The sequence below is a fragment of the Hyperoodon ampullatus genome (assembly GCF_949752795.1).
Source record: "Hyperoodon ampullatus genome assembly, chromosome: 2".
NCBI lineage: Eukaryota > Metazoa > Chordata > Mammalia > Artiodactyla > Ziphiidae > Hyperoodon > Hyperoodon ampullatus.
In genome coordinates this window covers 65602970-65624679 of record NC_136915.1, presented here as the reverse complement: position 1 = coordinate 65624679, position 21710 = coordinate 65602970, and the positions used below count along the sequence as shown (strand labels likewise).

Sequence of the window (21710 nt, the reverse complement as noted above, 5' to 3'; positions counted from 1 at the left end):
CACTCACAAAAGTCTCCAATTACTCTCATCTTATATGGATAAAAAACCAAAGCTCTTGCATTCATCTCCAAGGCACGCACAGCCTGCCCCTGCTATTTCCTGGCTTCCTCTTCCTCTTGTGTAGCAGGCCACGCTGACCTCCTCAGGCTGAGAGCACACATGCCTTCAGGGACTTTGCATTTACCATTCTTCCCACCTGGACTGACCAGCACCTTCATCTTTCCCAGGTCTTTGTTCAAATGTTACTTTCTCAGTTTTTTCTTGTCATCATATTTGCCCTACTTATTCCATAGAACTTATCACCAGATGACTTAATACATATTTTCATATCTTTTGTTTATTGTTTACATCCCTTTGTAGCATGTCCATCCAATGAGGGCAGGAATTTATCACTCGCTATTCTATCTCCAGTGCCTTCAGCAATGCCTGGCGCACAGAAGGTATTCAATAAATACTTGTTGAAAGAAGGATAGAATTAATAATTTTATGTTTTTTTTACATTTTATTTTATTTTCAAACTATTTTTGTATGGGTAGAAGGTTTTTATTATAATTTGCTTTAAGTTTTTTTTCTTTTTTAACCAATCAGGGAATACATTATAAATGGCCTTTTTTTGAACAATAAATCCAAAACGGTGTTAATATTTCATTGGAGGGCTGAAATAATGGTAAAAATATGATACTTACTAAACACTTAGAACATTTTATCTAACTCATAATGCTCTGTAATGTAGTCATTTATTATTTCTATTTTAAACATGAAAAGGAAAAAATAAGAAAAATTAAATAATTTATCTAAGATAGTATAGTCAGTAAATAGGAGAGCTGAACTCAAAGCTAGGTAGAGCTTCTGATCTTAATGCTCCTTCATTCTCCCTCTCTATCTGTGGCATCTATATCTGTGAAGAATAATTTCATTGTAAATATATGTTTCAGTGCCTGAGATTAGGTTCTGCATACTAGAAAGAAGACTGAATTTTGAGTTAAAAGACTTGGTGTTAAATACCTAATAGCTATGTGACTTTGGATGGTTTATTAACCATTCTGAACTTCAGTTTTCTCAGCCTCAAATTGAGTTGCCAAATTAAAAGAATTAAATAAGGTAATGCATTTGCAAAAGCTCAACAAACTATTAAGTGTTTTACAAAGTAACTTAATTTTTTAATAATCTATATTAATGGCTGTGCCTTGCATGTGAGTTCTCTGAATTTATGGTCAAATGCTTTAACAGTTCAGTTTGTTTTTTTGTTTATTGTGGGTATACATATATATTTGTTGAAGCATAGTTGATTTAAAATATTATATTAGTTTTAGGTGTACAACATAGTGATTCACTATTTTTATAGATTTTACTCCATTTAAAGTTATTACAAATCATGGCCATATTTCTCTGTGCTGCACACTATATCCTTGTTCCTTATAATGGCTCAGCTTAAATTCTATTCAAATTAAGGATTTCAGCAATTTATCTAGCATCATGTGAGAACCCAAAGTGCCCATTAAAAAGCAGAAATCACCAAAATGCCTCATGAGCTGAATATACTGAAATCCCTGGGTAATAAATGCCAACATTATGATGTGCATTGCTCTCTACTTTCCTTTCAGGTGGATGGCTCATGTCTTTGCCATTATGCTGCGGTTGGTGGCAGCCTGCCCTGCATCATGTATGGTGTGCACCAAAGATGTAACCCTCTGTCACCAGATAACCTATATAGTAGGTAATAAAACCAGTAACTCTAAAAAGCAGTGTTCAGTGTACCTGACAAATTCATTGCTATGCCTTTCTTTGTACTGACTAATCTCTCGGCTCAGCCTGAAAGAGGTAAACTTTAAAAGAGCAAGCTTTCTTTAGTGACTAAAGATTGATAATATTATTTTATTTCCCTGTTCGTCCCTGGTGGTCTCAACCAAAACTATTTTAAGACCTTCAGAGGTAAGTGAGATATTTTGCTCTTATAAAAGAATACCGCCATTTTATTGTTACACACTTTTTTTAATAAAAGAAAAAAATAGATCACTTTAATTATATTTTGTCCACACTTTGTGCAGGTTTGAAACCTACCACAGGCTGGAAGAAATATCAATGAATCAGGAACCTGAACTGCAATTGTTCAGCATTAGTAAGATTAAGTGATGTACCAGCAAAAGAGATTATTATCAAAGTGCATCTAATTTTGAAAGTGTAGTCTTTTTTTATTGGTAGTAAATGAGCTGTAGAAATGCTAACAAGATACACTGCCTGTATTCATTACATATTGCTTGCTTAAGTCAACAATTTAATAAGACACCTTATTAACAAATTTGAGGAGAATGTGATTTACATCCTGATATCCAAGAAGAGATAAACAAGCTATAAACCGTGCCAATGGAAAAATTTCAGAAACAAATCTAAGATCAAGTGGAAGAAAATGAGTTCTTTCATTTCTAAAATCCTATGACCCCATGAGAATTAAGAGGTAGATGGCATTGTCATTCCTGACAGGAGAGAGACAGTTTCAAGGCTAGTTGGTTGTATACTGTCTCCAATCTGTATAGAAAACACTTAACAAACACTAAAAACTCCCATCCTCTCAAATAGATCTGACTTCACTACATTTTTTTTTTTGATCAGAGATAGCTGGTGTTTGTAAGAAACAAATATTGCTCACCTACATTGCTGCACCTCTATATATTCCTTCTCATTTACAAAGTGTCACATTTTTGAAGTTAGATTTCATAAACACAGAGACTTAAATGGATGATTTGCAAGTGGAGCCTGTCTGGTCCTAGACAAGAAGTAATTGACAGAAACAATAGCCTGCTCCCTCAGAGTCAGAAATCTCTAGAGGACTGAGGATCCTTAGAAACAAAACTCCCTCAGCCCATATGAAAAACAATGATGAAAGGAACAAAATGCCAAACTGGTTAGAATTAATAGAATTCAAATAATCAGTAATAAGTACTAAAAAAATAACACCCCCAAACAAAAACCCCATGACTTAAGATTTCTCGTGCTATGGAGATGGGAGCAATTCTTCCAAAAGAAGGCACTGTGGAAATCCTTTGTCTTTTACATTTTTTTAATCTCTTTGTTTCAGTGATGTAGTCTGAATTTCATAAGGGAATTGTGATTTGCTTCCCCCATGGTTGATTGTTCTAATATCACCTGTAGACCTCCCAGGGACAATGGACTCTTCCATCCTTATGACACTGTCATTTGCAGTCAAAACAATTTTAGCATGATAAAGATGTGTTACAATAACTCCTGATTATAATACATCTTTATCGAGTTAAAACGCTTTGATTTCTAATGACAGAGCAGTGATAGCTCTGGGGTGATTATGGTGAAGGGATTTAACAGTTGGAAGCCCTGAGTACCACCTGTCATCACATGATGGACTTCATTGGAGGGAACAGATATTAGACAGGAGGCCAAGATGACCCAGACTATAATGAGAACCCCACTGACAGATCCTCAGGTTGTCTGGAGAGAACATAGATCCTTACCAAGTTGCCAACTTTTAGCCTGGAGCTAAAAAGCAGAAACCAACGGTCCTTCTCACTTCTCCCACCCCAATCCACACCTTTATGTTTGAGAGAAAAGACGATTGGCTTCACAGCATAAATATACATTGCTTGTGGAAAACTGGTTAGGAAGCTCAGACACAGGCTCGGCTCTTGAGTGACTCTGTCTTGGGCCAGCAGGGCTGGAGCAGGTCAGTACACAGCCTCACAGAGCGAAAGCCTGAAAAGCCACTTTCAAAAAACCATCAATGATGATAATCTAAAACAATGAATTAAATTTAACATCTAAAGGAACAGATGGGTTTGTGTTTCTCAAATAAACATGTCATGGTAACAAAGAATATAAAAATCCATCATTCTGATAAAGAGCCACCTTCCCCTTAAACTGAGAAATCAGAGAATCATTTTCATTTTGTTTGTTGTTCTTACCCAGGTGATAGGATTGTGCTCAGAGAGTATTGATTATCTCTGCTCTCCACTGTGCTCCCCTCCCACGTGTGTGTACTCGCTTCTAGTCTGTGCTTTTCTTCTCCACAGCAGCCCCTGTGACCACGAGGGCTTTAATCATCACGGATGGATATCTCTCCTCTATAGAGAGCACAAATCTGTCCCTCTTGTTTAATCTTGCTCTGCTCTCCTTGAGCAGAAATGGCATCCAGGATGTTCGGGAAGACGCCCTGCACACCCTTTCAAAGTTGCGGACGTCGTGGCTGGAGCACAACTAAATATCCAGCTCTTCGCTTACCGATCACAGCTTCAGCAAGCTTCGCAGTCTGCAGGTGCTGGCGCTTAGCAATAAGGCTCTCCGCGCCCTGCAAGGGTCTTGGTTCCGAAACACCTGGGGCCTGACCCGGCTACAGCTGGATGGGAATCAGGTCACTAAACTGACAGACAGTGCTTTCGGAGGCACAGATCTCCACAGTCTCAGGCATCTGGATTTATCTAACAGTTGTATTTCCTACATTGGGAACGATGCCTTCCGGCCCCTGTCTCGACTACAGGAAGTAGTCCTGCAGGGTGTTTTTACTCCACTGAAGCAGTTAATCCTTCTGAGCTTAGATAAGAACCAGTGGAGCTGCACTTGTGATCTCTACCCCCTTGCCTGGTTCTTAAGAAAACTACGTAAAGTCTTCTGCTCGCACGCACAGGAATGCCAAGGACCTAAATTGTCAGCCATCCACCATGGCTGTGGCCACTGCAAAGAGTGTGCTAAGGCTGTCTGAGAATAACTGCGATTCCAAGGCTGCCAACCTCACTCTGGTTCTAAAGGACAGAAGTCCCCTCTTCCCAGGGCAGGATGTGGCCCTGCTGACTGTCCTTGGCTTTGCAGGTATGACAGGGAGAATTGTGCCCAGCTTTTCTCCATATTCTTGAAGTACACTAAATGATGCCTTTCTTAGGCAACTGGGGAACCTTTCCAGGGCTTGTGGAAGGGAGAGGTTGTCAGTAGTGTGGGAGGATGTTAGTTGATTTGGCATAGGTTGAAAAAATTTCCTGTTGCAAAGAAGCTGTCTAACATAGAGGAAAGGGCCTTGAACCAGGATTCAAGAGCTCTAGTCCTGGTATAACTAGCACTGTGATCTTGAGTACATTAACCTGCTATTCAGACTTCAGTTTTCTTGTCTGTGATGAGGGAATAGTCTATATTTCAGTACTGGTACATTCATTAAGATGCTGGGAGATAGGGGTTTAAAAAGTGATGAGACATAGTCTATTTCCTCAAGGCACTCCCATCGGTGTGCTTCTCTGTGGTGGAGTGTGAAACAGTGGGCTTTACCAAGTGCAGGGGGAGATGCTATTATGACAACCAGGTGCATCCTGCTCTATAGTGCTTGTATAAGTACTATAGAGCTTATACAAACTCTATAAGCTTATACAAGAGCATATATACAGCTTATACAAGCATGAGCTCCGCAGTTAGATTATCCAGGTTTGAAACCTGGCTCTGTTCTTACTTGCTGCGTGACTTGGGCAAGTGATTTGCTGCTATGTGCCTTGGTTTTCTTCTATTTGGGGGTTTTGAATTCTTTTAAGATTTCTGTTTGTCTAACTTGTTCATAAATTTGGCACATTACCCCACCCCCCAACTGACTAAGGAGAGGATACTATTCGATCCTTTAAATTTTCTATGGTAGTTAAAAAAATTTTTAAACTATGCATCAGCTATCATTACATCTCACTGGATGAATGATCTAATGTGATGCTTTGTGGCATTAGTCAAAGATGAAATATGCATGAGATTTGTCAATATATCTAGATGTTTGTATGCTTTCAGTGCATGGTGAAATCCTTTTCACCTGCAGGTAGCCATGGTGATGAGAAGTGTGTGTGTGTGTGGGGGATGTGTGTGTTTGTGGAGTGTTCCCCAACACTGGAGGACCAGAGGTTTGCAAATGGCACTCAGGACTGAACTGATATACTTTGAATATGTGCCATAAATAATTATTCCATAGCAGGTTTCCAGTGAATCACCTGAACATCAGATTTTTAGCTCCTTTTAATCAGGATAGATGGAGACCAGTGTCAGGTCTAGACAGTGAAACTACCACCAGCAGTAATCAAATTCACTTGGAAGTGAATTCGAATTCTCTCAGGAAGATAAATTGTTTTAGAAAATGTGTAACCATGTCAGTAATTTTACGTGCTAAGAAATAATTTACCACAAAAGACAAAAGCACTAGAGCAACAGAGAGTTTTTCCTTAAATGTGTTTCTTAGAATACTTAGTATCTTATAGGTATCTTTTATGTCTATTTTTAGAGAAGATTTTGCCAAGTTAGCAACTCTGCATTAGTGTAGAGATAGATAAAAATTCTGGAAGGTTCCAAAGGCTTTGTCAAAATGATAGGAAGCTTAACATGTTGATAAATTATGAATATTATTACATTCATGTTAAGTTATTGTGTGTGAAATTACCATAAAAATGTATCTTTCATTGATTAATTGTTAAAGATGCTGTTTTTAAGCGAGATTCCTCTTTAAAACAGCTCTGACTTTTGATACAAATTTACTCCTTTGAAGGTGCTACTCCTGAAGTGAAAGTGTGGTCAATAATCTATTCCTCTAGATTGTGGGAAAAAGGCTTAGAACTAAAATTTGGCCTCTGATTCTAGTTTCTTCTTTGGCTATAGATAAATCATCACAATTCCAAGGAATATGTAAAATCATATTCAGTGAATTTAAAACTGATAAGTGGCTAATTGGTACCTAACATCTTGACACTTCCTATTCTGTGAACTGGAGGATAAAAAGAGAAAGCTTTCATGAAGCTCTCACATTTCCAATTCTTCAATGAAATTTTTATCATTAATTTTGCATTTTTGTTGTCTTTCTAACTCAGAAATATTCTTAGAATACTTTTTAAAAGTTGAACAATGCCCACGGCAATGAAAATTCAGCCATCTTCTTGATAGTAGGTTCAGCCTACCTACGAGCTTCATCTGCTATTTTTGCTCTCTGCAGTAATAGAAAGTGACCATACCTGAGTGGTAATGTGACAGGCATAGCTCTAGCATCAATAGCGGGAGAGTGAGTGGCTCCTCGCGGTTTGGACACAATTAACTGAGAAAATTTATCTCATAATCAGATTACACCTACTCTCATTTCAGTGGCTGATTCATGCGTTTAAGAAAATTTAGGTCTTTCTTTCCTTTATTATTTGGTTTAGTAACTGCATCAGCCATACAAAGTATTCTCTTAATGATTTGGTTTGGATTTTTTTTTCCTAACAGCTGAGGCTTTTAGGATCTAATAGGACAATACCAAGCCTTAAAAGCAGCAGCAGCAATTACAACCACAATAACATATAACAATGACGATTCACTGAATCTTACTATATCAAAATACTGTATTAAATATGTCACATAGAGACTTCCGGGTAAGATGGCGGAAGAGTAAGACGCGGAGATCACCTTCCTCCCCACGGATACACCAGAAATACAGCTACACGTGGAACAACTCCTACAGAACACCTACTGAACGCTGGCAGAAGACCCCAGACCTCCCAAAAGGCAAGAAACTCCCCACATACCTGGGTAGGGCAAAGTGGAGAGATTCCGGCACAGAGGATCGGTGCCGAGCGGCACTCACCAGCCCGAGAGGCTTGTCTGCTCGCCCGCCGGGGCGGGCGGCGCTGGAAGCTGAGGCTCGGGCTTCGGTCAGAGCGCAGGGAGAGGACTGGGGCTGGCGGCGAGAACTCAGCCTGAAGGGGGCTAATGTGCCACAGCTAGCCGGGAGGGAGTCCGGGAAAACTCTGGAGCTGCCGAACAGGCAAGAGACTTTTTCTTCCCTCTTGGTTTCCTGGTGCGCGAGGAGAGGAGATTGATTAACAGCGCTGCTTAAAGGGGCTCCACAGACGGGCACGAATCGCGGCTGAAAGCGCGGAGCCCAGTGACAGGCGTGGGACGCTGGGGCTGCTGCTGCCGCCGCCAAGAAGCCTGTGTGCGAGCGCAGGTCACTGTCCACACCGCCCTTCCGGGAGCCTGTGCAGCCCGCCACTGCCGGGGTCCCGGGATCCAGGGGCGGCTTCCCTGGGAGAACGCACGGCGCGCCTTGGAATGGTGCAGCGTCACGCCGGCCTCTGCCGCTGCAGGCTTGCCCCGCACTCCGTGCCCCTCCCTCCCGCCCGGCCTGAGTGAGCCAGAGTCCCCGAAGAGGCTGCTCCTTTAACCCTGTCCTGTCTGAGCGAAGAACAGACGCCCTCCGGCGACCTACATGCAGAGGCGGGGCCAAATCCAAAGCTGAGACCCAGGAGCTGTGAGAACAGGGAAGAGAAGGGGAAACCTCTCCCAGCAGCCTCAGAAGCAGCGGATTAAAGCTCCACAATCAACTTGATGTACCCTGCATCTGTGGAATACATGAATAGACAACAAATCATCCCAAATTGAGGAGCCAGGAGTCAGTGCTGTGCCTCTGAGGTGGGAGAGCCAACTTCAGGACACTGGTCCACAAGAGACCTCCCAGCTCCACATAATATCAAACGGCGAAAATCTTCCAGAGATCTCCATCTCAACACCAGCACCCAGCTTCACTCAACGACCAGCAAGCTACAGTGCTGGACACCCTATGCCAAACAACTAGCAAGACAGGAACACAATGCCACCCATTAGCAGAGAGGTGGCCTAAAATCATAAAAAGTCCGCAGACACCCCAAAGCACACCACCAGACGTGGACCTGCCCACCAGAAAGACAAGATCCAGCCACATCCACCAGAACACAGGCACTAGTCCCCTCCACCAGGAAGCCTACACAACCCACTAAACCAACCTTAGCCACTGGGGACAGACACCAAAAACAACGGGAACTACGAACCTGCAGCCTGCAAAAAGGGTACCCCAAACACAGTAAGATAAGCAAAATGAGAAGACAGAAAAACACACAGCAGGAGAAGGAGCAAGATAAAAACCCACCAGACCTAACAAATGAAGAGGTAATAGGCAGTCTACCTGAAAAAGAATTCAGAATAATGATGGTAAAGATGATCCAAGATTCTATTTCCAAGATCCAAAATCTTGGAAATAGAATAGACAAAATGCAAGAAACAGTTAACAAGGACCTAGAAGAACTAAAGATGAATCAAGCATCGATTAAAAACACAATAAATGAAATAAAAAATACTCTAGATGGGATCAATAGCAGAATAAGTGAGGCAGAAGAACGGATAAGTGAGGTGGAAGATAAACTAGTGGAAATAACTGCTGCAGAGCAAAATAAAGAAAAAAGAATGAAAAGAACAGAGGACATGTCTCAGAGACCTCTGGGACAACATTAAACGCACCAACATTCGAATTATAGGGGTTCCAGAAGAAGAAGAGAAAAAGAAAGGGACTGAGAAAATATTTGAAGAGATTATAGTTGAAAACTTCCCTAATATGGGAAAGGAAATAGTTAATCAAGTCCAGGAGGCACAGAGAGTCCCATACAGAATAAATCCAAGGAGAAATACGCCAAGACACCACATATTAATCAAACTGTCAAAAATTAAACACAAAGAAATCATATTAAAAGCAGCAAAGGAAAAACAACAAATAACACACAAGGGAATCCCCATCAGGTTAACAGCTGGTCTCTCAGCAGAAACTCTACAAGCCAGAAGGGAGTGGCAGGACATAATTAAAGTGATGAAGGAGAGAAACCTGCAACCAAGATTACTCTAGCCAGCAAGATTCTCATTCAGATTTGATGGAGAAATTAAAACGTTTACAGACAAGCAAAAGCTGAGAGAGTTCAGCACCACCAAACCAGCTTTACAACAAATGCTAAAGGAACTTCTCTAGGCAAGAAACACAACAGAAGGAAATGACCTACAATAACGAACCCAAAACAATTAAGAAAATGGGAATAGGAACATACATATCAATAATTACCTTAAATGTAAATGGACTAAATGCTCCCACCAAAAGACACAGATTGGCTGAATGGATACAAAAACAAGACCCATATATATGCTGTCTACAAGAGACCCACTTCAGACCTAGAGACACATACAGACTGAAAGTAAGGGGATGGAAAAAGATATTCCATGCAAATGGAAACCAAAAGAAAGCTGGAGTAGCAATTCTCATATCAGACAAAATAGACTTTAAAATAAAGACTACTAGAAGAGACAAAGAAGGACACTACATAATGATCAAGGGATCGATCCAAGAAGAAGATATAACAATTGTAAATATTTATGCACCAAATGTAGGAGCACCTCAATACATAAGGCAAATACTAACAGCCATAAAAGGAGAAATCGACAGTAACACAATCATAGTAGGGGACTTTAACACCCCACTTTCACCAATGGACAGATCATCCAAAATGAAAATAAACAAGGAAACACAAGCTTTAAATGATACATTAAACAAGATGGACTTAATTGATATTTATAGGACATTCCACCCAAAAACAACAGAATACACATTTTTCTCAAGTGCTCATGGAACATTCTCCAGGATAGATCATATCTTGGGTCACAAATCAAGCCTTGGTAAATTTAAGAAAATTGAAATTGTATCAAGTATCTTTTCCGACCACAATGCTATGAGACTAGATATCAATTACAGGAAAAGAGCTGTAAAAAATACAAACACATGGAGGCTAAACAATACACTACTTAATAACGAAGTGATCACTGAAGAAATCAAAGAGGAAATTAAAAAATACCTAGAAACAAATGACAATGGAGACACGACGACCCAAAACCTATGGGATGCAGCAAAAGCAGTTCTAAGAGGGAAGTTTATAGCAATACAATCCCACCTTAAGAAACAGGAAACATCTCGAATAAACAACCTAACCTTGCACCTAAAGCAATTAGAGAAAGAAGAACAAAAACATCCCAAAGTTAGCAGAAGGAAAGAAATCATAAAAATCAGATCAGAAATAAATGAAAAAGAAATGAAGGAAACGATAGCAAAGATCAATAAAACTAAAAGCTGGTTCTTTGAGAAGATAAACAAAATTGATAAACCATTAGCCAGACTCATCAAGAAAAAAAGGGAGACAACGCAAATCAATAGAATTAGAAATGAAAAAGGAGAAGTAACTGACACTGCAGAAATACAAAAGATCATGAGAGATTACTACAAGCAACTCTATGCCAATAAAATGGACAACCTGGAAGAAATGGACAAATTCTTAGAAATGCACAACCTGCCAAGACTGAATCAGGAAGAAATAGAAAATATGAACAGACCAATCACAAACACTGAAATTGAAACTGTGATAAAAAATCTTCCAACAAACAAAAGCCCAGGACCAGATGGCTTCACAGGCGAATTCTATCAAGCATTTAGAGAAGAGCTAACACCTATCCTACTCAAACTCTTCCAAAATATAGCAGAGGGAGGAACACTCCCAAACTCATTCTATGAGGCCACCATCACCTTGATACCAAAACCAGGCAAGGATGTCACAAAGAAAGAAAACTACAGGCCAATATCACTGATGAACATAGATGCAAAAGTCCTCAACAAAATACTAGCAAACAGAATCCAACAGCACATTAAAAGGATCATACACCATGATCAAGTGGGGTTTATTCCAGGAATGCAAGGATTCTTCAATATATGCAAATCAATCAACGTGATACACCATATTAACTAATTGAAGGAGAAAAACCATATGATCATCTCAATAGATGCAGAGAAAGCTTTCGACAAAATTCAACACCCATTTATGATAAAAACCCTGCAGAATGTAGGCATAGAGGGAACTTTCCTCAACATAATAAAGGCCATATATGACAAACCCACAGCCAGCATCATCCTCAATGGTGAAAACTGGAACCATTTCCACTAAGATCAGGAACAAGACAAGGTTGCCCACTCTCACCACTCTTATTCAACATAGTTTTGGAAGTTTTAGCCACAGCAATCAGAGAAGAAAAGGAAATAAATGGAATCCAAATCAGAAAAGAAGAAGTAAAGCTGTCACTGTTTGCAGATGACATGTTACTATACATAGAGAATCCTAAAGATGCTACCAGAAAACTACTAGAGCTAATCAATGAATTTGGTAAAGTTGCAGGATACAAAATTAATGCACAGAAATCTCTGGCATTCCTATATACTAATGATGAAAAATCTGAAAGTGAAATCAAGGAAACACTCCCATTTACCATTGCAACAAAAAGAATAAAATATCTAGGAATAAACCTACCTAAGGAGACAAAAGAACTGTATGCAGAAAATTATAAGACCCTGATGAAAGAAATTAAAGATGATACAAATAGATGGAGAGATGTACCATGTTCTTGGATTGGAAGAATCAACATTGTGAAAATGACTCTACTACCCAAAGCAATCTACAGATTCAATGCAATCCCTATCAAACTACCACTGGCATTTTTCACAGAACTAGAACAAAAAATTTCACAATTTGTATGGAAACACAAAAGACCCTGAATAGCCAAAGCAATCTTGAGAACGAAAAATGGAGCTGGAGGAATCAGGCTCCCTGACTTCAGACTATACTACAAAGCTACCGTAATCAAGACAGTATGGTACTGGCACAAAAACAGAAAGATAGATCAATGGAACAGGATAGAAAGCCCAGAGATAAACCCACGGACATATGGTCACCTTATCTTTGATAAAGGAGGCAGGAATGTACAGTGGAGAAAGGACAGTCTCTTCAATAAGTGGTGCTGGGAAAACTGGATAGGGACATGTAAAAGTATGAGATTAGATCACTCCCTAACACCATACACAAAAATAAGCTCAAAATGGATTAATGACCTAAATGTAAGGCCAGAAACTATCAAACTCTTAGAGGAAAACATAGGCAGAACACTCTATGACATAAATCACAGCAAGATCCTTTTTGACCCACCTCCTAGAGAAATGGAAATAAAGACAAAAATAAACACATGGGACCTAATGAAACTTCAAAGCTTTTGCACAGCAAAGGAAACCATAAACAAGACCAAAAGACAACCCTCAGAATGGGAGAAAATATTTGCAAATGAAGCAACTGACAAAGGATTAATCTCGAAAATTTATAAGCAGCTCATGCAGCTCAATAACAAAAAAACAAACAACCCAATCCAAAAATGGGCAGAAGACCTATATAGACATTTCTCCACAGAAGATATACAGACTGCCAACAAACACATGAAAGGATGCTCAACATCTTTACTCATTAGAGAAATGCAAATCAAAACTACAATGAGATATCATCTCACACCAGTCAGAATGGCCATCATCAAAAAATCTAGAAACATTAAATGCTGGAGAGGGTGTGGGAAAAAGGGAACACTCTTGCACTGCTGGTGGGAATGTGAATTGGTACAGCCACTATGGAGAATGGTATGGAGGTTCCTTAAAAAACTACAAATAGAACTACCATATGACCCAGCAATCCCACTACTGGGCATATACCCTGAGAAAACCATAATTCAAAAAGAATCATGTACCAAAATGTTCATAGCAGCCCTATTTACAATAGCCCGGAGATGGAAACAACCTAAGTGTCCATCATTGGATGAATGGGTAAAGAAGATGTGGCACATATATACAATGGAATATTACTCAGCCATAAAAAGAAATGAAATTGAGTTATTTGTAATGAGATGGATGGACGTAGAGCCTGTCATACAGAGTGAAGTAAGTCAGAAAGAGAAAGACAAATACTGTATGCTGACACATATATATGGAATTTAAGAAAAAAAAATGTCATGAAGAACCTAGGGGTAAGACAGGACTAGAGACACAGACCTACTAGAGAATGGACTTGAGGATATGGGGAGGGGGAAGGGTAAGCTGTGACAAAGTGAAAGAGCGGCATGGACATATATACACTACGAAACGTAAGGTAGATAGCTAGTGGGAAGCAGCCGCATAGCACAGGGAGATCAGCTCGGTGCTTTGTGACCGCCTGGAGGGGTGGGATAGGGAGGGTGGGAGGGAGACGCAAAAGGGAGGGGATATGGGAACATATGTATATGTATAACTGATTAAATTTGTTATAAAGCAAAAAAATAAATAAATAAAAATAAGTAAATAAAAAAAATAAAAAATATGTCACATATATTATCTCATTTGATCTCTGAGTGGTATTAATTATTCCTGTTTGACAGAGGAGGAAAAATAAGGCTCAGAGAGGTTAGAAAATGTTCCCAAGAAAAGTATCAGAACAGAGCTTTGAATCCTGATTTTTCTTACTCCATGTTAGAGATATAGAGATGTTTCTAAAATTTTATTATTTTCATGTTTTTAACATTTAAAAACCAAAACCTTTTGAAAAACCCAGACTCTATGATTTGGCAATTAAAATGTTCTGATCTAACTTTTGCCACTACTTTTAAAAAGCATGGTGTTTTTAGTAGAGATTTCATAATTTCGATATGTTGTAGCACTTTCCAAGAGTGTATTGTTGTCAAAGAAACAAAAATGGTAAAAATGGGCTTAAAACGTTACGATCTGGTAAGCTACAAAAAGGTTGGCAGATTTTGCCAGAAACTACTATTCTAATTGGTTAATCTTCATCTTTAACAGAAAAAAGTGAAACAACTATGCCTGACCCCTTCTCTTTTCTTTCAAGTTTAAAAAATATCATCACATTTTCATTAAAGTTGTCTGCATTGGAGAGAACCAGGCATAGTGCAATCAAGGATTCTAGAATGCTGGTATCATCTTATTCACTGTCCTCATCTCCAGAGTCAGGAAACTGAGTTTTCCAGGTCAACTGTCTTGCCCAGGTTCACACAGCAAGTTATAGGTAAAGCTGGACTCAGATCGCAGAACTCCAAACTCAGTCTATACTGACAGCATGTCCTCCTGATCATCATTTTGGAGATTTGTAAGGTGAGACCACTCAGTGCTTTTCATTATTAGGATTCATAAACAGATTTCCTTCTGTTTATTTAAGAATATTCAATAAACAACTCTGGTATGCCTCCTCTGTGCCAGTGTTGAGAGCACTGGAGATACAATATCAAATAAGACTGAAAAGATCCGTTTCCTCATACTGCTTAATTCTAGCAGGGGAGGACAGACAGTGAACAAGCAAATGAATAAGTGAACACAATAATTTTATACTGTTATAAGTGCCAAGAAAAAAGGAAATCACTGTGTCAGAGAGAGAGTTGGGTGTAACTCAGAGACTTTGGTATGAGCTTTGGTTGAGGATGCCGTTTGTCAAGATGAGAAACTGAGGTAGAAACAGGTTAGACTCTGCACTTGAGTTTGAGAAACACTGCCGTTTACAATGTTATTTAGAGGATAAGCTAGCCTATAGAGAGCATGAAATGACAGTACCAGGAATTCTGAGATTAGATGTCAATAATTTTATTGTGGTAGTTCAAAGAAGGGAGTGATCTTCGCAAGATGGGAAAAAATAGCAAGAGATTTAGATTTTAAAGGATAAATGAAATTCAAATAAGCAGAGATAGGAGAAAGTATTAGAAGCATCTCAGAGAATACACAAAGGCTTAGAAGTACATTTTAAGACTAATGAATTGAAGAGTTTGAAACATAGTGTTTGAATGTGGGAAATGATTAAAAATGAGACTAGGAAAGAAGGTTATGGCAAGATTATACTGAGTCTTGAATGCCAAGGAGTTTGACCTTTATGCTAATAGAAGCCAATGATGTATTCTGAGGTAGGGGATGAATCTTTAGAGGTGATTAAAATTTGGCAATAGCTTGTAGAATATCTTTTTCTTTTGGGGGAGGAGGTTACTATACATGAGAATTTCAGGGTATATGCTAAATGTGGTCTATTTTTATTGACTATGGGATTAAGAAATAGGAAGTTTCATTTCCCATAGGCAGAAAAAGAATTTTAATGCAGGTATTATTTTATCTTGAATGAATTTCAGTCCATGAAAAAAAACCCTTTTTCTGTCAAACACATTCCAGATGGTATTGTTTCTTATAATTTTTAATCGATACAAAGAAAGATCCAACTTGGAAAACAGAACAATGTCGATTAAATATCCTCTGTCTGGACTAATATTTTTCCACATAGTGAGAGATTTCCCACCCATTTTGACACCCTTTAAGCCATTAACCTTGATATTTGTGGATTTCACATTTGATGATTTATATGTTTCTTCCTATGATGTTATCTTTTAATAGGCTCTCTATTTGTCACAGGAGCTGTTGGTCTCACTTGCCTGGGTTTAGTTGTATTTAACTGGAAACTCCAACAAGACAAAGCAAATGAACACACAGAAAACCTTCCTTGCAGAACCTTCGATGAATCCCTGCGTGACCATGAGGCAAGAAATTACCACGCTAAGGGATACTGTAACTGCCACTTAACTCAGGAAAACGAGATAAAGGTCATGTCCATTGTGGGGTCCAGAAAGGAAATGCCGCTCTTACAGGAAAACAGCCATCAAGCAGTACTGGCCTCTGAGTCCACAGCCCTCAACCTGAAAGGGAAGGGCCATGGGGCAGACAGCACTTTCTTCTGCTTTGGTGGCAGACTGCTGCAGTCAGGACGTTCAGAGCCTCCTGGGAATATGGCAGCTTTTAATGAAGCCAGCTTACATACAAGATATTGTCCAAAGAGAGTTGAAAACCTGAGGAATTGTGAACCTGGGGAAGTCCAACCTCAAACTCTGCCACAGCATGTAACAAGAATAACAGGTGAGTTGTCTTGTTTCAGAAAATCCCACTCTGTTTAAATCCCTGTGAAAAGGTAGCCTCCTTTGAGTTGCTCCAAAGAGAAATGCCATAAAAATCATCATGGCACCAGCCTATTCCTCTCCTAAAGATACTGGACATGTATCAGTGTGTATGGAGTGAGGTGTAGATGAACACTTCCCAACCTCAGGAGCTGAGAGTACACCTTGTGCCCATCAACAAGTGAATTTTGTGACCCAACACCTAACAATGTTTTTTTTTTGGTTTGTTTGTTTTTAAGAAGCCGTTTAAACAGCAATAGTGCTGTTAAGATTTATAGGAGGCTGAGTATCAGCTTCTATTCCAACATGCTTCGAGTCTAATGCCAGTTCTACAGTAAGCAACCTTCCCAGAGCATGACATGTTAGAAGAATGAGCCTTCTAATGCTAGTGATTCATTTCAGGAATGATGTCAAGACACATACTTTGCTTGCTGAGCTGTCAGGGATGATAACTTCCCAGTTCAGGGAAAGTCAGGACTTAATTCATTGTCCCATGTTGGGAGCCGAGTGAATCTGGCTGTGACATCTACCCACTGTACATGGCGATGTCAATATTTAGAGGGAGGCAATGAATTAAATGTCTTCCTTTTTCTCCCTGAATAGTAAGGCAATGCTTTCAGGCTCAACAGTGAAACCTTTGACAGCTGCTCTGTAAAGAGCTTCCTGTCGTTTATTTGAATTGGTTTACAACAGGCAGAGCTTTCTCTCAGAATATGAATGACAGAGGTGCTGCACCAAGAAATTCTTACCATGGGGATCTGGCCCTAAGGATGGATTTGGGGACAATTGGAAAAGAACGAAACTGTATGTTATTCCATATGTGGTATAAAGCAGGATGTGAATTTATGCCATTGCATCCCCCAGACTTCAGATCTTACCAGTTTTGGAGGCCTGCTGATTTGACTGAAAAGAGGAATGGCTAAGGAAGAAAACATCTGCCATAGAAACCCGATCGGATTGGTTTTATTTTATAAAGAAATAAGCACTTAGCCTTTCAATAGAATCATACCTTAGGCAGATGTTTCATTTGAGCTTTGTCCAGAGCCTTCACTTCTCTGTGGGAAACTCCTATACTAAAGGGAAAGTGGTCTCTTAACCATTTAAAACCCAGTCTCTTGTTTCACACAAATGCTGGTTTGTCAAATCAATACAATTACTTTTAAGAAAGACTTGAAATTTTGCTACACGCCAGGCATTGTACTGAAGCTGGAAAGGACAGTTATTGGAGAGAAAACGTTCAAGACCACAGCTGCTCCAGAATAGAAGTCTGTAAGAGGCAATATCACTCTAATTAGGGCTTCTAACTTGGAAACATAGAATTACAGTATGTCAGGGGTAGAGGAGATTTTAGAGGTGATCTAGTCCAATAGCTTTTAATATTTATCTTTGAGCCACAGAACTGTCTTAGAATATGTTAAAGGCTAGCAGTTCTTTCCCCAGAAGAATTTTATACCCACATAAAGTTCCCACTAGTCTAATCTTCTGATATCCAGCGAGTAAATGGCTTCTTCAAGGTTACTCAGAGAGTTGAAGTTAGATCTTAGATTAGAACTGGATGCAAGTTGGGGATTATTTCACCTCTTTCTTTCTACCACTGAAAGGAATACTTCTTTCTTCCTTTGGATAAACCAATTTCACAAAACAAGAAAAAGTACACTGGTAAGATGTAATTTTAAACTTAATATGCATTGTGGAAGAGGATACAGTTTAGTATGAGACAGACCTGGGTCAAATTCTGCCATATCATTTAGCTGACATATGACTGGGAGAAAACATGCAACCTCTCTAAACTTGTTTCTTCCTCTGGAAATGTGCTAGGAAAATAGGACTTGTCCAAGGGATCAGGTCTCTTAAATGAAAAAATGAATGTACAATATTTAACACAATGCCTACCTCTTATGCTCAATTAATGGTGAAACATTACTAATATTTTTGTCATTAATATTAGTTAACATGTATCATTAATAAATATTGTATTAACATGCGCCATTTAAAAGTCTCAGACAGATTCTTTCAACACAGACCAGGCCATAGTCCAAAACACATATTCATTTAACAAATATTTAATGAATAGTAAGTGATGCCAAGTAAAGCAGATACAGACTCTGCCTTATTGGAACCAGTAATATCACAAGTATTTCTCTGTTATTATTGAGGTTATTATCTGCTTGAAACCTATATATTACTCAATATTTTATTTTGTTCTTCCTAATATTTAGTCCCAAGTGGTAAATGAATTGAGAAAAAAATTACTATAGCCACTTGGAAAGAATTTAGATATTATTCATATTTAAAGCTAACCTAATGGACAACTAATCTAAAGATTTACAGCTATGAATATTTTTATTTCTAATTCCACAACTTTTAAATCAGCATCACAACTGATTAAAATGTGGCCATAAAGAGTGCCATTGCAAACACACCAAACTGCCAAATGTCCCTTGAGGATTTGATTAAAAATTAGGAAATTTTCAAGAATTGCCATAATCAGAGAAGTCCTTTTTGCACCTTTCATAAGGCTTCTAAGCATCTGTTTGGTTGGGGTAGTAAAACTCTGCTCAGTGTTAAATTCCTGCATTTATTGTTCAGCAGATATCAGCAGTGACACATTTAGTAGAAGATATGCAACATCCGCTTCAGCCTTGGCAAGAGAAAGTCTTGAAAAGCATTTAACAAATGAATCATGGCAGCCTCCAATAGAAAAAAGACACAATGGCTTACAACCACACAGGCTGAGACATTTTATTACAGGCTCATCATCCAAGCCTTGTGAGTCCGAGGAACACTCTGTACAAAAAATCTTACAAAAACATAGATCAAAATATGATGATCCTTGTGGTCTGTTAACACGAAGCAGGCCTGGGTATTTGCAGCCAAACAGTTGTCTCATCTGTAAATATGTGCCCTGTGATCAATTTCAAGATTATGTGAAAGAAAGGAAGCCAAATCATCGAGAACTTTCAAAGCCCAAGAAAGAGCAAATCCAAATTAACAGAGCAATAGAAAAATTCCTCATGAGTGAGGACAACAAGGAGTTATCAACAAAAATCAAGAAAACATATTCCCCTAAGAGGGTTAGCTTCCATCATCCAGATTTAGTAGAAAAAAATAGTTTGGTGATGTCATCCAAAACACCAAGCCATTGGAAAGAGCAGAAAAATCAAAGTAACCACCTGACCAACTTGGATCTCAAAAAATGTAGCAATCCTCAGGAGAGAAACAAAGGAGGAAAATGGCTTACTGATCCACAAATTCTACAAAAGAAGAGAACTAGTCAATCTGACTTCAAAGGGAAAATTAAAGGACAAAAGTTAAGGATAAAATTAAATTTAAACCCTTTTAGAAAAGTTAGAGTCCATCCAGAAAAATCCTTTCCAGAATTCCCAAAGAAACGCAGACAAGTGTTGTCACCTTCTAATAAATTCTCCAAAGTTTCTGAGAAGGAAGCCAAAATAAACCTTGTGTCCTCTGCAGATTTTCACCAACAGTCAGAGAGTAACAACTATGTTAGATTCACTGCAAAACGGCTGCCTTTCAAACATGCCCCAAAGCAGACCCCATATTACAGAAAAAACATTAAAAACGCTCCTCTCTTCAGTGCTGACAACTTGTCAGTGTCCAACCAGAGCTCTATGGAAGGCAACTGTCACCCTACTGGTCATATTCCTGATGGAAACCCATCAACATTGTGTCAGCCAACACCCACTGTGACTGAACACAGGCAGTCACACTCCCCCATCTCAACTGAGCAAATGGGAGGTGTAGCTCACCTTGCACTGGGCATTCCTTGTTATTTACCAGCGACTTTTGAAAACATAAGAAGGGATATTTTACCATCCCACCATTCTAGGGGGGCTACTGACCAAGGGGCGACAGAGCCCACTGAAAACATGGAGCAGGAAAAATCAAAGACCAGTGAGCTAAACCAGTTTTCTTTGTCCCTGGGGAATCAAATCCACAGGACTGAAACCTACAAGGAACATACTTTAGATCAAAATCAAACTTTACAACATGTAGAGCAACTCTCAAGTCACAAACAACTTGGAAACGAAGAAAAAACGTTAATGACAGAACCCAAAATATCACATCCAATTGTGGAAATTTGTGTTATGGGTGAGGGAAATGATGTAGAAAAGAAACGTCTTAAAACAGAAACTTATGATTCCTCTCCTATTTCCCGGACACAATCCAAGGGCAACTTTACATTTATGAAGACAAATTCTATTCCATACCAAAATAAAAGAGAGCTTACCAAGGATATCAGTACCTCTCTTAGTACTCAAGCCATCTGGCCTCTAACCAATAGTAGTGAAAAAGGAATTGACAGCACAAATGCATTGCCCAGAGATGACGGCACTGAAGCACTGGAGATAAAAATAGTAGGGAAAGAAGAGAAAAAAATGTTCGATGAAAGCAAGGCAAATTCTAGTATGTTAATTAGGACCACACAGATGACCTTAAATGGCACCACAAAAGAAAAGCAACAAACTTGGGAAAATGGAAAAAGTGAAAAACATATATTATATGATTCAAACTCTGTTGAGGAGACTATTACAGCTAAGGATTTGAGAATGATGAGTTCCCATGAAACCAAAAATAGACTACCTTGTAGTGAAATAGATCTTAAAATTAACAGTAATATGCATGATTTGAGAGAAGTTCAAGATTTTCAAACAGATAAAGATAACAGTGCACATAAAGAAAGTGCAATGACAGGGGAGACATTACCAGAGTTAAAAGACATTAGTTTTGAGGCAGAAAATAAGGTGTCTCTAATTCTTAGAAGAATAAATGAAGCTGAAAACTCTGCTCCTAAGCCTACATTGTGTCCACCATCTGCTGAATACGTTAATTCATCACCTTTAGAGGCAGAACAAAGTGAACAAAATAACTCAAATAATAATCCTTTTCTACTTTAGCTTTCTTCAAAAGGACACACAAACACTCCTTAGCCTTTGCATGCATTTCAAATGCAGTATTTTTGGAGGAAAATTCCTCAGTAACTCTTTGTTATCAATAAAATAAAAGTACACAGTTGAATATAATGCAAAAATCAAAGAGCCACAAGATATGTTTGACACAATTAA

At 38.9% G+C, this 21710-nt stretch overlaps 2 protein-coding genes across 2 annotated transcripts in view; one reads left to right on the top strand and one right to left on the bottom strand.

The window, feature by feature from the left end:
- Positions 1 to 21710, bottom strand: part of LOC307070161 (serine/threonine-protein kinase TNNI3K) — a gene marked incomplete at both ends in the record, with an annotated part of 286301 nt that overhangs the window by 65774 nt on the left and 198817 nt on the right. The window lies entirely within an intron of this gene.
- On the top strand, positions 1630 to 21542 carry LRRC53 (leucine rich repeat containing 53; the record flags this gene model as incomplete). The annotated part of the gene is given in 6 exon segments (XM_079697551.1): positions 1630 to 1717; positions 4041 to 4225; positions 4229 to 4618; positions 4620 to 4833; positions 16088 to 16585; positions 19213 to 21542. Coding segments are annotated over 6 exon segments (3705 nt in total).